Genomic DNA, 16,996 nt, shown 5'->3' with positions numbered 1-16,996 from the left:
TATTTTGGATATTACTTCTTATGCAATAGATAAATATTGGTAAATGAGATATAGGACTATAGATATAACTAAATATGAAACAGATAAATACTTTCCATATCTTACTGCTTTTCATTTTGTTGATGGTTTCTTTTGTTGTGCAAAGCTTTTTTAGCTTGTCTCACTTGTTTATTTTTGCTTTTGTCGCCTTTGCTATTGGTATCAAATCCAAAACACCATTGCCTATATGGAAGTAAAGGAGCTTACTCTCTATATTTTATTCCAGCAGTTTTATGGTTCCAGGTCTTCCATTCATGTCTTTAATCCATTTTGAGTTGATTTTTGTGTGTGGTGTAAGATAGAGGTCCATTTTGTGTCTGTATCCATTGTTTCTATCACCATGTATTTAATAGATTATCCTTTCCTCATTGTATTCTTGGCCCTTTTGTCAAAATTAATTGCTATATATGCATGGGTTTATTAGGTCTAGATTCTATTCTATTGATCTGTCTATTTTTATGGCAGTGGCATACTATTTTGGCTACTATAGCTTTATGATACAGTTTGAAATCAAAGTGTGATGCCTCCACCTTCATTCTTCTTTTTCAACATTGTTTTGACTACTTGGGGTCTTTTGTGGTTCCATATTAATTTTAATAATGTTTTTCTATTTCTCTGAAATAAATGTCATTGGAATTTTGATAGGATCACATTGAATCTGTAGATCCCTTCCAGTCTAAGAGCACAGTATATAGCTTTCATTTTATTTGTGTGTTTAAATCTTTCATTGGTGTCTTATACAGATTTTTCTCTGCCCTGGTTAAATATATTCTTAAATATTTTATTATTTTTGATGCTATTATAGATGAGATTTTTTTCTTAATTTCTCTTTCAAATAGTTTGTTGTTAGTGTATAGAAATGCAACTGATTTTTGTTTACTGATTTTCTGTCCTGCAACTTTACTAAATTTGTTAGTTCATTAACAACTTTTTAGTTGAGTATCTAAGCGTTTTCTGTCTGTTAAGATCATTCCATCTGCAGAGAGAGAAATTTACTTCCTCCTTTTAAATGTTGATACCTTTTTAATTTTTCTTGCTTGACTTCTCTAACTACAACTTCCAATACAGTCAAGTGCTGCATACTGATGTTTCAGTTAACCGTGGACCATATCTCTTTTATGATGTTCCCTATAGAGAGCTGGGTTTATAGTAGGCTGTACCATCTAGCTTGTGTAATTAACTCTGTAATGTTGTCGTAATGACATTTCTTAGAACATATCCCTGTGGTTAAACAATGTATGACTAATTATGTTACACACAAGTGGTCAGAGTGGAATGCATCCTTTCTTATTACTAATCTTAGAGGAAACGCTTGTAGCTTTTCACCATTGAGTTTGGTGTTAGCTGTGAAATTGTATATGTTGAGGTACGTTCCTTCTGTACACAATTTGTTGAATTTTTTTTTTTTAGATGCTTCTCCTGCATCTATTGCAATGCTAATTTTATCCTTCATTTTGTTAATCCGGCATATCACATTTAGTGACTTGCCTGTGTTGAGCCATCTTTCCGTGAGAAGTATTTTTGTATCTTTTAAATTTGGTTATCAGCAAGTTTTTGAATTGAACATAATTTCTATTAGAATGTGCTATAAACTAGATAGAAAAATTAAGCTTAAAAAAAACGAGTAATGGCAGCTGTACTGCATGTAATGTGTACAGAACATTTCTGTATCCCAGAAAGTTCTAATGGATAACACTGATATGTAATGTTTTGTATAATGAGAGATTGGATATTATAGTAACATTTTTAAGAATCAGTGTTGGCTGCTTAGATATAGTTTCAGACAACCTGGCCTCTCGGAGAAATTATGTGATGTAGTCAAATGAATTGTACACCCTGCTCGCCAAGGTACACTAAACTGATTAAGAATGAGCACTAACCAGTTGGATTTCAGGATACTGGTTTTTTATCCTGGTTCTGCTTTCATTGTATGAGTTAGGGAAACCTTTTCAGAAATGTAAAAAAGGTCTCAACATCTTAAAAGAGATCCTGTAGCCTCTTAAAAACAAACATAAAATAGCTAATATTTGTTCACTTTAGGTAATATGGTATAGAAATCTTGTGAAAACAGGAGTAGAAAAACTGTATGAAATAAGAACTTGATATTTACCATCCATTTCAATTATTTTAGTAAGATATTATGGTATAATCTCTTACACTTATAACTTTGACTGATCATTAGTAAAAATTACTTAGGCTAGAATTTTGTATTTAATTTTAGGTTCCCAAACCGTATTAAAAATTAAAATTAGTTGGCAAGTATGCAATGTCTAAGAGAATGCAAGTTTACTAAGGCATGAAATTAAAAAGTTAAGGAAGGAGAAATTGGAGATGAATGGAGGGTGTTACTAGGCCTAGAGATCAAATACCATAAAAACATCAATTCTAGATTCGGTCTAGAAATGAATAATAGGCCAGAGTACTTAATTTATATTGGGATTTTGCCTAATACCTTTTATGTCTTTTTTTAGATAAAATGTTATGATCATAAATCTCTGTTTCTGTATCTGTATAAAACTGCTGACCATAACCTTCAAAATACAAGAAAGTTAATTTAAGATAAGTTCTGAAAAGCAGAACAAAAACAAAAGTTCTGTACTATTACTTTTGTTGAGATGACATCTCTTTGCTTTTTCTTTTGCTGTGTACCTCTGTGCTGTTTACTGCAAGTATCTCATGAAGGGATAGAAATACAACTTATAGCAGACTTGTTTTGATGTCCAAGAATCTGAAGGGAGAGGAAATAAAAAATGTGGCCGAGAATTTCATACTATGACATGTTTGACTTCCTGTATTAAAGTTATCCAAGATATTTTGCAATCAGCTTATCACTTTATGTTAGCTAAGCATTTCATCTCATTTTCAAGAATAATTGTAAACTCGCTGATAATTTTAGTGATTTGGTGTATATGAATATTTAATGTTAATCAAGTTTAGATTAGAATGTTTTCTAAATCCATGTTCCCGTTAACTAAAATAATGTTACATAAATACTTTATGTAGTGTGGGGTTTCTATGATATAGCAGCTCAGTGCCAAACACTCGTCAGTTTATTCTTAACTTTTTTGAAAGAATCAGGAAAAGGTTGAATTTGCATTTGAGTTTATCTTAAACCTAATCGTTTTGTTTTCAGCTGTACGATGTTTCTAAATTTTTCCTTCCATATTCATTAATGCCAGGTATAAACAAAACTTTCCAGTTTTTCCTATTTTCTCTGCTCTTTTTATTTATGGATTACCAGGGGTTTGTTTTTTTTACCCTCTCCCTATAACTTTTCTAAAGTCTCAAAAAGAGTTACCTCCTTGGCAGAACATCAGTGCAGTAATTGTGTTAACCTACCAACTTTAGCATCACAGGTATGGGTTTATTGCATACACTGGATCAGTCAAGATTGTAGAAGGACAATGAATCCAAATCAGAGCGTTCAGGAAACTTTATTGAAGTACCTTGGAGATAGGAGTGGATTTACGGGAACTCACAAGAAATAATTTTTACTAGTAACAATAAAGATGCTCCAAGGGGCAAGGAAAATAAAATGTTTATTGAAATCTGGTAAGAACTGTGGTAAAGGAGGTACCTGAAAGGAGCCGTGCTAGTAGAGGGTCACATTGACTGTCAGAAAATCTGAAAGGAAGGAGCAAACAGGGAAGAAATCCTTGGTCTTTCCCTGCCTTTTGATCTTCTACCCGTGATAGCACTGACAACCAAAAGCTGAATCTATCGGGGTCAGCCTCCTTATGTACAGCATAGGGCAGAAGAGTGTACTGTAAACTATACTTACTTTACTAGGGTTGATTTTGGCATTAGATAAGATAACATTTCAAAGTACGATCATAGTGCTTTTGTCTTCTGAGTATATTTTTAAAATTTTAATAAGGTGGGTATTTGTAACAGCTTTGTTTGACTTGGGCTATATTTTTTGAGAACTTCAGTCGTCACCATCTTTTTGGGGGGCAGCTTTATAACTTTATTTGATAATCAGTAGTTAGTTGTCATCCAAATTGAGTGTAGATTTTTGAAAGTTGTGACAGGGACATAGGTAACTAATATATACAGCCGTTTGGTGACTTTGCATCCTCATTACACTTTCTACACAACCACACACAGATAATGGTATGGGACATTGCTTATTCCTTGATCCACACAATATTGCTGAACCTGGTGTTAGTGCACGCAGCCCATTTTCCTTCACTGCAAATTTCCAGATCTCTGTTAGTGCTCGAGGGGCATTCTTCTTGAATACCACTCCATGGATGTGCTTCTGAATGTTGATGATATATTCTCTGGTCACTACCTTGTTGAAGGCAGAGCAACCCTTTTCAAGAGCCATTCTGTTGGGCCATAATGTGAAAGGAAGTGCCACCATCCTTTCAAACATACACTGGTTTTGTGTTTCCCAGTAATTTTTGCAAAGTGAATTGCTAGTTAATAAAGTTGTTATTAACTAGTTTCCAGGATTTAGAGATTGTTTTTACTTGTTGCCTAATGATCGGCACTGTCATTTCATTATTGCTATAGACAGGATTCTACTTACCTCTCAGCTTATGGATGAAGGTGCTTTTAAGATGTAGAGATGGTTTCCCTGGTAAAAGATTCATCAGACTTTATCCTGCAGTTACCACTGGTATATCCTGTTGCCTTCTTCTGTTTTCTGAGACAGCAGTCACACCTTGTCACCTTTTTTCCCGCCTAATCCTTACAGTATTTCTTGTTATAGAGATTACTTTCATCCAGGCTCACCTTTGGGCATTTGTACAACAGGCCACAATCAAGACAATTGATCTGTTTTTTTCTTTAGAAAAATTACAGCCACCAGATATTTTACTTAAAAGCACTTTTAAAAAAATTCTCCCTTGGAAACTATGTTAATGATTTTAAAATTAAGTAAATTTCCTTTTTATTTCATAGGCTTTTTAGCAGTTTTTATAAATTTTAAACTAAACTTTTCTGCATTACTGATTAAATCTTAATTATTTCCCACCAGACGGTCTGCCAAGTCCCGAAGCAGAAGCCCATATTCTAGACATTCAAGATCTCGTAGCAGACACAGATTGTCTAGATCCAGAAGTCGTCATTCTAGCATTTCTCCTAGCACACTAACTCTGAAGAGTAGCCTGGCAGCTGAACTGAACAAGAATAAAAAAGCACGAGCTGCTGAGGCAGCAAGAGCTGCAGAAGCAGCAAAGGCTGCAGAAGCAGCTAAGGCTGCTGAGGCTGCTGCCAAAGCTGCCAAAGCTTCAAATGCTTCCACACCTACCAAGGGGAACACAGAAACTGGTGCCAGTGCATCACAAACAAACCATGTGAAGGATGTGAAGAAACTTAAAATTGAGCATGCACCCTCTCCTTCAAGTGCTGGAACTTTAAAAAATGACAAGGCAAAAGCAAAGGCACCTCTTCAGGTAACAAAGGTGGACAATAATTTGATTGTAGATAAAGCCACCAAGAAAACAGTAGTAGCTGGGAAGGAGAGTAAATCTGCTGCTACAAAGGAGGACCCAGTATCTCTTAAAGAGAAAACCAAACCACTTACACCAAGCATAGGAGCCAAGGAGAAGGAGCAACATGTGGCTTTAGTGACCTCTACATTACCACCATTACCTTTGCCTCCCATGCTGCCTGAAGATAAAGATACTGATAGGTAAGTACAAAACATTTGTCATTAACTGTTCTAAAGAACAAAAAGTACCTGTTTGAAAAACCTTACGTGTAAGTGAATTTTCTTATGTATTTCTTCAAATGGAGCACATGCTTAAAAGATGACAAAAATCACAGTTTATGCTAAGAATTCCAAGAAAAATTTGTAGTTACCTTGCAATACAAAGTATATATCAGTTTGATTTTGGAAATCAGTGCTTCATTTGGCTTAGTATGTCTTGATCATATTGGATACAGGACATTTTATGAGAGTCTGCTCTGGGTAATACATATCTTGGTTATTTCTCAGTTTTTTCAGTGGCCTTATAAATTTATCACTTTTTAGTATAGTTGACATAATTCTTTTGCAATTAGAGATAAATTACTATAGAAAGACTAGAATGTGAAAAAGTTTTAACTTGTTTAAAATTTGCTGTTATGAATATTGGGGGTATGACTTGCTTTTACTGTGAAACATTTTTAAGAGGGTGAAGGTAAAAGTAGCTCTAAAGTAAATGGAGTTCTAAGAATATTTCTTAAACATATGCTAGAATAGAAGCATTATGCTATTGTGTGGCATCTGTCTAATGTCTCACTTAACCTTTACCATTTTTATTTTTTATTTAATTAATTAGTTAATTTTTTTGTGGGACCCTCGTGGTGGCCGGGGAATGAACTGCGCTCAACCGCTGCGCCACCAGGGGAGGCCCTACCATTTTTTTTTTTTGTTTGTTTGTTTAATTTTATTTTTTTATTTTTTTTTTTTAAATAAATTTTATTGTTATATTCCCCATACAATTGCAGCCCCCCCATTCTGACCCCAATCCCTCCCCTCCCACCCCTGCCCCCCTAAAAGTGTCTCTGGTTCATAGTTTTTTGTTGATTTTGATTTTCACTTTCTTATAGTTATTCATTTTCCTGGTCCCTTATTTAAGTTTTCTAGATTCCTGCTATGAGTGAGACCATCCGGTATTTTTCTTTTTCTTTTTGGCTTATTTCGCTGAGCATGATCCCTTCCAGCGCCATCCATGTTGCTGCAAATTGCATGTGTTTATCTTTTTTGAATGCTGAGTAATATTCCATGGTATATATGTACCACATCTTCTTGATCCAGTCATCTATTTTTGGGCATTTGGGTTGTTTCCAAAGCTTAGCTATTGTAAACAGTGCTGCTATAAACATAGGGGTGCAGGTGTCCTACCATTTTTATTTTTTATGAAGAAATTAGAACTGCCTTTCCCCAGTTCCCTTTCTCCACTTTCTATTAAAAAGCAACTATATGAGCAGTTTTCCTAGCTAACATCTTTATTGGATTTGGATTTGCAATGGGGACAGGTCTTTTCAAGCGCTTACTTTGATTAGCATTATGGAAATTTTTAATTTAGAACAAACAGTGAATAATAAAAGGTGTTAAAATCAAAAAGATAGATTACATTTCAGTCACATGTTCTCCAGATATACTAGTCGAATTTGGTATGTAGAAATTTGACAGTCTGGGAATACTGAAGGTTCATAATAGTAGTAATTTTGGTGAGTTCTGAAATAGATGCTCCAGGGCAAAGATGCATGAGTGCAAAATTAAGTCATTTCATGGGTGAGAGTTGCTGAGAATTCAGTGATTCTGGACCAGTTGTTCAGGTTGTTCTTTAATTTGTCTTCATATATGCTTTACTGGTGGTGTTTTTTAAAAAGTCATGACATAGTTGTGAATGTTTAAGAAGCATCTGTTTTAATCCAAGCTGGTCCATTTCAGACTTGGTCATGAAAATTTTAGTGTGTGTGTGGGGGGGGCGGGGGACACCTCTCTGCCCACCTGTGACTATGCAGGTGCATCTTTGTTTCTTTTTTTCCTAATACCATCTGTCCTTTTAAAACGTAGAAAAATTTTGGACCCACCTTTTTTGTCTCTTCTACTTTTCTTGTGTCCCTGATCTTCTTTCTTTAACTGTATATTTCATGAATATATGTTTCTTAAGACTTCTGACCACTACTGACATGTATAACCAAAGATTGATTCAACACCATTTGCAGTTAAAAATCACTCTTCTTTTTTGATACTCCAATTATCTGAAATTTGGCCACTGGAAACTCTTTAAAGCTGACTTCTTTGTCCTTTTTTACATGATCTTCCTTCTTCCTACCAAATGTCTTTTGGGCTCACTTTGAACTTTTTTTCCTGGATTTAGAATCCATTATGTTTCCATATAATAAATTGCTTTCTTTTTGGAAAAAAATAGGATTATATCATGCATAATATTTCTAGACTTGCATTATCATTTAGTGTGTTGGAGATCTTTTCATGTTATTCTGATAGGTTCAGTATTCCTGGCTCTAGGAATGGATGCATCATTCTCTTATTAACTACTCTGTTAACTAATTACTGGGCACTTGGGTTTATAATTATTTGCTATTAAACTCTCCTTATGGGCCTCCCTTGTAGCCTAGGCGTTAGTTAAGTCTCAGCCATTATCACCGCTAAGGCCTGAGTTCGATCCCCAGCCAGGGAGCTAACATGGTGCTGCTCCCTGTAACAGTGTATTTCAGTAAATCCACCTGTTCTGTTCTCAGTCTCAACCCCCACCCCTTGCAACTCTGGCCTACACCTCAGTTTTTTGGCGCAAAAAAAAAAACAAAAAACCAAAAAAACACCTGTGCTTACATATTAATATTTTGTATAAAAATTTGATAGAAACTGCTAAGTTTCTCAGTAAGACTGCCAATTTATGCACCCAAATATATGAAATTGCTTCAGTCATGTTGGAGATTATCAATTTTGACAATTTTAGCAATCTTTAATATATATAATTTTGCATTTTTCTGATTATTGAAATTTAGTATCTTTTTATTTGTTGTCAATTCTTGCTAATGAATTGTTTGTTCATATCTTATGCTAACTTTTGTTTAAGCTTGTTTTCTTTTTTCTAAATGATTTACTAGGTACTCCTTATGTTAGGAATCTTGACCTTCACTTCTCAGAGTTTGTTACTTGTCTTTGATATTTAATTGTTGTTGGTTGTTGTTTTCTTTTTTTATGTAGGTAGATCTATTATTTTTCCTTTAAAACTTCTGGGTCTATGAAATTAAAGAAGGTTAATTCAAATCATACAGAAATTTATTTGTGGTTACTATATGAGGAAGAAAGATGTGGTCTGATTATCTGCTTTCCCCCCATCATACTGTGAACTAATAGATCTGGTTACTGTTAACTTTATTTATTGAGTAATCTAATTTCATTGATTTGTGGTTCCATATATAAGCATTTTTTTATAAATAACCTATGTTTCTAGATTCTCCTGTAAATGTTTTATTATTTCTTTGCCAGTACCTTTTTGTTTTGACTTCTTTAGATCCATGGTATGTTGGCTTTCAAATTCAAATTTCTATTATAGGGGTAGGCAGGTAGTGTACAAGTGAAAGGGATGGAGTAAATGATTAGTGAATAGCCCTGATTTTTGCCTTCAGCTTCAGTGCTGCTGTACATGAATTTGGACATAGTATTGCTAGAGCTTTTCACTTTAAGAAGCCTACAAACTGAATCTTAATCCTGTGGTTTATAAATATTGACAGTTGAGTCATAGTGTTTTTTTATGAAACACTGGGTAGACAATAATCTATATTCTCTGACTTGGGCCAGTCTTAGTCTTCAAGACTGAAATTCTTAAAAATAGATTGACCATAGGATAGGGCAAATCCCACTCCATTATTCTTTTTCAGAAATTTTCTTGGCAGTTTTTCTGCCTTCATTCTAAGACATTTCGTATCAGTCAGCTAGTTAAATTCTGTTAAAAACACTTGCTTAAGTGTGGTACTTTTGCTGAATTTGATAGTCCATGTAATAATATATTGGAATATAGGTAGTCTTTAAAATTTTGAATTATAAGTAAAATTAAGACTTTTTAGGCCCCCCAGAAAACATTGAAACATTGATTTGAATCTTCAGACAAATGGGGATGTTTTACTGAAGCCTACTTGTAAGTTAGAGATTACTGCTTTCTAAATAATTTTAAATACGCTGTTTTCAAAAATCAAGCACCTTTTCTAGAAAGAAGCTTTTAATTTTCAAATCTAATTTAGGTACGACATTACATGGGAATCTATATAGTATTTTATCCTGCTGCTTATCTGACTGAGCCTTCCAAAAGACTAAGCTCCTTTTTGAAAGGAACGGTATTGTACTGTATTTGTTACTGAACTCATTAAATTTCTAGTGCTTTATGTATTACCTAGCACATAGAAAGTGTAGGATCACTGTTCTTTGAATGGAGGGCCATTAAAATTGAAAAGTAGACTGGGATAGTTACCATTACTTTAAAAATAAAACTGCAAACCAGTTTCCCTTTAAGCATGTTTTTTCCCTGTTAAAGGACCCTCCAGTGAGTAACATAACGCAAGATGAAAGAAAGGCACGCTTGTATTATGATCATTGATAGTTTTTGTCAGATGGTGTTAAAGGATCCATTTGTTGTACAGTAAGGTTAGTGTTCAACATAAATACAGTGATAATTAAAATGATTTACATTGGTTACATCTTTAGTAATTCCTAACAACAGAGTAGTCTCACTAATTGTTTTCATTATGGCACCTATAACTGCTCTGAAAGTATATGAAGTCCACATTTTATTACCATTTAAGATTTTTCTTTCTCATGTCATATTATTAACAGATTTTGTAATGTTTGGGAAGTTTAAAATAATCAGTTAACAAATTAAGATATACTTTAAAAATCAGAACACTTTGGTGTTTTCATAAAACGTATGAAACTTAACTGATCTTAAGTTTTTACCTGTCATTTTACCTTAAAGTTTGAATGAATCATTGTCTGATATAGGAAACTTAACCCAGAAAAGGACAATACTAGTTGTGGTTATTTAATAGCAAGATTAATAGGAGCATGAGGTTTTACTTATTTCTTAAAATGAAAGTTTTTGTATCTCCATCAGAATCAAACCAAATGCCATTACAAAATGAATGAATTTTTATATAAGTATTTTTAATTTTATGTCATTGCTTAACATACACCATTGTTTTAGAACAATTCTAGATTTACAGAAAAATTACAATGATGCAACAAAATAACTACATATCATGATAGGTGTTAACTAGACTTGTGATCATTCATTGTATATACAAATATCAAATCCTCTTGTATAACTGAAATTAATAGACTACCATATGTTAGTTATACCTCAATTAAAAAGGTGATACTATTGAATTAATGGGTTTTGACATGAGAATGAATTGAGGCTTACAAGGTAAGCTGGAGACAGTCACATAGGTGACTCTTTATCCTTTAGTACTGTCAGTGGGCAGGCATGGTCTTAGGTAATTCTCTCATTCCCAGTTGACATTGAATAATTAGATTTGCAAATAATGCCAGTTCAAAATTTTTTTGTCCTAGGTTAATAGAGATGCTCTGGTATTTTACTCTTGGGGTAATTTACTCTCAACTTAGGAAATAATTTTCTCTTGTGTAGTGTCATTTAACAAATGAGTGATCATGAAAATCAAATTGATCCTTGAATTTTTAGGTTAGAAATATGAGGAACTTTAATTCATATCACTAAATCTCATTTTCTTAGTCATAATTTTGAAATAATAGAAAAGCATTTAAAGGAATGCATTTAACTTAATGGTATAGAGGAGGCACTTGGATAGATGTATTACTTGCATTCTACCATAAAATTACAGTGGTGCTACAGTCAGTCTCCATATAGCATGTACCCAGTTTCCTCGTTATTAATGCCTTACATTAGTGTGGTCTTTTGTTACATTTGATGAACCTATCTTGGATACATTATTAGAAACTAAGTTGATGCTTTGTTCATATTTCCTTAATCTTTTTCTAATTCTTTATCATTTTTGACCCTGAATTTTGTATTTTGCAGTTTAACACAGTATATTATTTTACCTGGAAACTAAAGAAAATCCGTTTAGTATTTTGCCATGTGAAATAGTGTAGAATATTCACTGTCATTGCGTGTTCTTTAAATGTGAGACATGTTTTATTTGTCTGATTCCTTTCATTTTAGCTTCCGAGGAAATATTTCAGTAAAAGCAGTTAAAAAAGAAGTAGAAAAGAAGCTACGATGTCTACTTGCTGATTTACCACTGCCCCCTGAGCTACCTGGAGGAGATGACCTCTCAAAGAGTCCAGAGGAAAAGAAAACAGCAACACAATTACATAGTAAAAGGAGGCCTAAGTATGTGCTTGCTTTTCTACCTGATCTTAAACTGACCAATGTGATTTTGTATGATCATAAAATCTTACAACATAAAATTAAGATTTACGATACTAAGTGTATTTTTTCAACTTAAGTATATAAATAAATTAGAGTTTTGAAGAAAATTGATAATTGCCTGCATACGTATTCAAAATAACTAATAAAACTAAGTTTAATTTTCTCTGATAGCTTGTAATGTATTAATTTCTTGGGGTATTGCATATGTTGAAAAACATTTCCATAATTAAAATATTTAAATAACATAGAAATGCTGAAATCAGACAAGGTAAAAGTCAGCATTCAATGAGCTCAAACAAACCTTATGGGCAAGCTGCTGTGCTTTCCACTCCTTTTATTTCCATTTACCTTCATAACTAAATGCAATCTTCACTTTTGCAAGAGTTAGAATAGAAGGTGGTTTGAAGTATGTATCTTAAATTGGTTTCAAGTAAGTGCCTAGAGAACTTCCCTTGAAACCTGTTGATCAGTTAAGGGAGGAGAATGCTGTTTTCCTTTTTTTTACTTTCACTTAACCAGGGGAAAGTATAAGACTGAGTTAGATCTGAATTTATAGTTGCTATTCAGATAGTGCCTACTGTAAGAGTATTAGGTGATTTTTCTAGTATGGAATAGAAAGCTAGAAAACTTTTAACCTAGTCTCCCTTTGAATATTATAGCTTTATTTCTTTACTTGAATTTCTGTTACCAAAACCTTACTTACAAAATTGCTTACCTACAGAATTACTTCCTTTTTGAAGAATGTCAAATATATGTCCAGCACACATACATATTGTCTCTCACAGTATGGATCTATGAGAGTTGATTTTGTATTATCTTAGACTAAAAATCTTTCTGGAGTTTTCCGTTTTCAAGATGATTTCATCTAGCCTAAGTCTCAATTTGTCAGTAAGCATGATAGTTAGATTTTGAATAGTGTTCATTATCTAACTTTCATTTTTTGGAAAGCAGATATATGTATTATCAGTGAATGAAAAAGAAAAGTTTTTCTGGAGATTGGTTAGAGAACTTGGACTTTGTACTTGTGTTGATTTGAAAAATATGTTTTATTTCTGAAACTTCATGTAAGCTTTACCTTTTCTTTTTCAGTTTTAAAAGCTAGTATACAGAAGAGTCAGTGTGGAGACATGTTAACCTTGATTTTTAGGATAACTTACACCAGATCACTTTTTTATCTTATGTGATAGAAGTATGCAAAGATGGGGGAAATAAAAGATATGAGGGTAGAAGATGGGTAATTATGAAACAGTCAATTTGCTTGATTGTATATAAAAACTTCAGAACTGTATTTGATAGAATATGTGGGCCTCGCTATGGTGAAATCAAAGAGAAAGATATTGACTGGGGAAAACGCTGCGTGGATAAATTTGATATCATTGGAATTATTGGAGAAGGTACCTACGGACAAGTTTACAAGGCCAGGGATAAAGACACTGGTAAGAATGAGAAATTCTTTGGATCTGTGGAATGTACTTAAATATGTGTTTTTCATCTAATATATAGCTTTAGGAGTTTAATAAAATAGCTAAATTAGAATTTATCATGCATTTGTTTCATTTTTTAATTTTATTTATGTACTTATGTAAGATAGTAGTACATATAAGTATGTGTGTATTTTTTAAATGTGTGATGTTCAGTAGGATGGAATTTAGATTACTTGTCTTTAAAGATGAATAAAGTATCTTGATCTTAATTAGTCCTAGTAGTAAATTTTGTATTAAACCTTATTGTAGCACTTGTATTTAGGCCAAAAAACTTTTTCTGTAGAAATCGACCTTTATTTGGAAGTCAGATTTAGCAGTATAATCTTTCAGAACATAATTAGGACCGTGAAAGTTAAAAGGCCTTGCAACAGACGAAAAAGTAACTGTGTCAGAGGCCATGTATTTTGCTGAATAATGCATAAAACTAGTGTTTAATCTTCACTTGCAATTCTTTGTTGAAATTAATCAATAGATTATCTACAGCTAGTTGAGGCATGTATTTTATTTTAGTACAGGGGATACTACTTATATTTCAGAAACTCTTGAAGGCAATTGCAGCATAGAATAATATTTGGATTGTAATATTTACTTATATAAATATATCTTAACACAATTATGTAATTGTACTTACAGGATACTATATAAATATATTTATAATATGATCTGTGTATTAAAGAGATTAAATTACAATTTAAACTGCTTAATAAATCAGTTAATTTTAGATTTCCATAAAAAGGAATTAAGTAATGCTTAATGAGTAAATTGATAAAACATCCTTTTGGAAAATTTGTAACTATAAATTTCCTCTTTTTCTCCAAAGAAGTGAAATGAACAAACCTTTATTATAGTGTCTTTTTTCTTGTAATAGGAATTGTGTTTGTTTTATTTAATGTTTAGATTTTTTTTAAAGATTTATTTTTATTTATTTATGCACACATGAACTGGGGTGTAGGTAGGCCAGAGGTGAGAGGCGTGAGAGAATTCACCGGAGATAGATTGGGGAGCAGAAAAGGTGGGTCTACTGAAATGCACTGCTGAGGGGAGCAGTGGACAAGACAGGAAAGGTCTGCTGTGCCATGTGGGTTAGCTTCCTGTCTGGGGATGGAACTCAGACCACAGTGGCTGGCCATCGCTTGACAGCGCTGAGACTTTAACCCGTGAACCACCAGGAAGGCCCTAATACTTAGATTTTATATGGAATAAAACTAATTTAAAATATGAAGCCATGTAGTGAGAACAGCGTATAACGTTTGAGACACCTAAACCAGAATTAGAATTTCACTTTCGTTACTGGATAGCTAGGCAGCTTTGAGCAGGTTAGTGTGTGTGTGAATATTTTATTACATGCAAAATTTATAGAGTTTTCTTACTGATTCATAGAGACTTTGTGCACATACAAGCATATTGGATATATTTATTCTCCCCTCCTCCAGTTTCAAAAAATGGCAGTGTAATTTATCTGTTTTTAGTTTCCTTGCTTTTTTTCATTGAATGTATCTAGGAGAGCTTGAAATAACAGTTTTTTTAAAAGGACCTACACCATTCTTTCTAACAGTTGTATAGTATTCCACAGCTTTAGTAAATACCCTTCCATTTGTTTAGCCAGAAACTTATTTTCTTGAGCTATAAATGTTGCAGTTTAGTATGTTGGAAACAAATATATTTTGTGGATTTTAATTTCAATTTCAATAGGTAGTAATAAATTATAATTAAAATAAATTTAAGATTCAGAAAAACTGTCTCAGTTTTATGAACTGATAATTGATTTTATTTAATCTTCTAATAGGAGAAATGGTAGCCTTAAAAAAAGTACGTCTAGATAATGAAAAGGAAGGCTTTCCAATAACAGCAATTCGAGAAATTAAAATTCTTCGGCAGCTTACCCACCAGAGTATTATCAATATGAAGGAAATAGTGACTGATAAAGAAGATGCTTTGGATTTTAAGAAGGATAAAGGTATGTGTACATTAAACAAACAAACAAACACTTTTGCATACTCACAGTGTTGCCAGCTTACAGATTTTGTCATAGATACTCACCATTGGAGTAATCATTAGGTGCATAAAATTACTGCCTTCATAGCAAACTATTTTTAAATATAGTTGAATTGAAGAATATTTTATTTACTTTAATGATCTTTTAGTCACCTTAGTAAACATCAAAACATATTTACCATTCTTAGATACTAGTTTTTTGAGCCTCAGTGTATAATTTGTAGTCTTTTATATTTTAGTGATTGAGAAATAGTTTATAGTAGTGTTAGGATAAGAACAGTAAATTCTAGCTGATGAAATTCAGGCTTGGTAACGCTGGAGCAGATTGGAAATTACAATTCAGTTAGCTAGAAGGAATAAATAATATGGATACAATGCCATCTTTTTTTTTTTTTTTTTAATACTTCTTCCCATAGTTTTTATCAGTGATAAGGTCCATATTATCCTGGCCTTTAATCTGGTTTGTCTTTAGTTTTTATTACTTTTTGTTGTGTAGTAGAAAGGATACTGATTTGGCTTGGGATGGAATGTCTGGATTTGATACTTAGCTTATGAGCAGTATGACTTTAATTAGTAAGGCCTTTAGCTTTGCTGACTATCCATTATAGGGGAACATTAATTCACTTATTCTGTAATAAAAATTAAAGTAAGACTTTATATATGAGGGTGGTGTGCAAATGTTATTTGTTTATCATTAACCTTGTTAACCAAATTACTGTATTTGCTTTTCTTTCTGCATATCCTGAACCTCCTGCTTTTTTGATCTGTATAAATTTTTCCAGTATAATTCTATTGATTTGTTACTTATTTTTCCTCCATTTGAAGATAGAAACCATACCTGTTTTATTTGTTACACTTTCTGCCATGCAATGTGCTAAAATAACTAATTGCTGAATGAATGAGCTTATTATAATCCTGTCCATACTCTAACATTTTAAAAAAGACTGCTCCCTCCAAACAGAGTGTTCTTAATTCTTTCTGTTTTATTTATGGTCATTGTTTATTTTCTTTATCAGATTATAAATTCCCTGGAGCCTTAGTTTTTTCTTTTATTTTGATTCCTTCACAATGCGTAGCTCTGTATTTTACTGATCACAAATTTTCTTGTATTTGTACTTGCATGTTCATTTTTCCTACCATAATCCCATTTATAATTGAATGAGTTCCTGATGAATAAGAAAATATCTCACTATATCAGAAGCTACACTTAGGTGTCACTTATTAATTAACTCTTAGAGTTTGTGAGGGAGTGTAAAAATTAAAATGTAATCCTTTAATTTTACCAACATTTTATTATTAATAAATTATTAATATCAATTTTTATTTTCAACAACATAATGATTCCATATTTGTATATACTGCAAAATCATCACTACAGTAATTCCAGTTAACATTTGTCATCAATATTGATAAAAACTCTTAGTAACTTTCAAATATACAAGTGTTATTACCTGTAGTCACTAGGCGTATAGTGCAGCCTCATGACTTATAACTGAAAGTTGAACCTTTTGACAACTTTCCCCCGTTTTGCCAGCCCCCATCCCCCATTTCTGGCAACCACTAATCTGCTGGAGTTTTTTTTTTTGTAAGATTTATTTATTT

General features: G+C 32.8%; 1 protein-coding gene across 2 annotated transcripts in view; it reads left to right on the top strand.

Moving 5' to 3' along the window:
* CDK13 (cyclin dependent kinase 13) overlaps window positions 1–16,996 on the top strand; it is a gene marked incomplete at its 5' end in the record, with an annotated part of 70,761 nt that overhangs the window by 12,406 nt on the left and 41,359 nt on the right. For both annotated transcript variants that reach the window (XM_084230337.1, XM_084230336.1), the window contains 4 exons: window positions 5,024–5,680; window positions 11,706–11,876; window positions 13,212–13,351; window positions 15,186–15,356. In XM_084230337.1, the coding sequence (XP_084086463.1) occupies window positions 5,024–5,680; window positions 11,706–11,876; window positions 13,212–13,351; window positions 15,186–15,356 (1,139 nt within the window). The remainder of the gene's footprint in view (window positions 1–5,023; window positions 5,681–11,705; window positions 11,877–13,211; window positions 13,352–15,185; window positions 15,357–16,996) is intronic.

This window comes from Talpa europaea (assembly GCF_964194135.1).
Source record: "Talpa europaea genome assembly, chromosome: 3".
NCBI lineage: Eukaryota > Metazoa > Chordata > Mammalia > Eulipotyphla > Talpidae > Talpa > Talpa europaea.
Note: the sequence above shows the minus strand (reverse complement) of the source record. Positions and strands in the feature narration are given on the sequence as shown.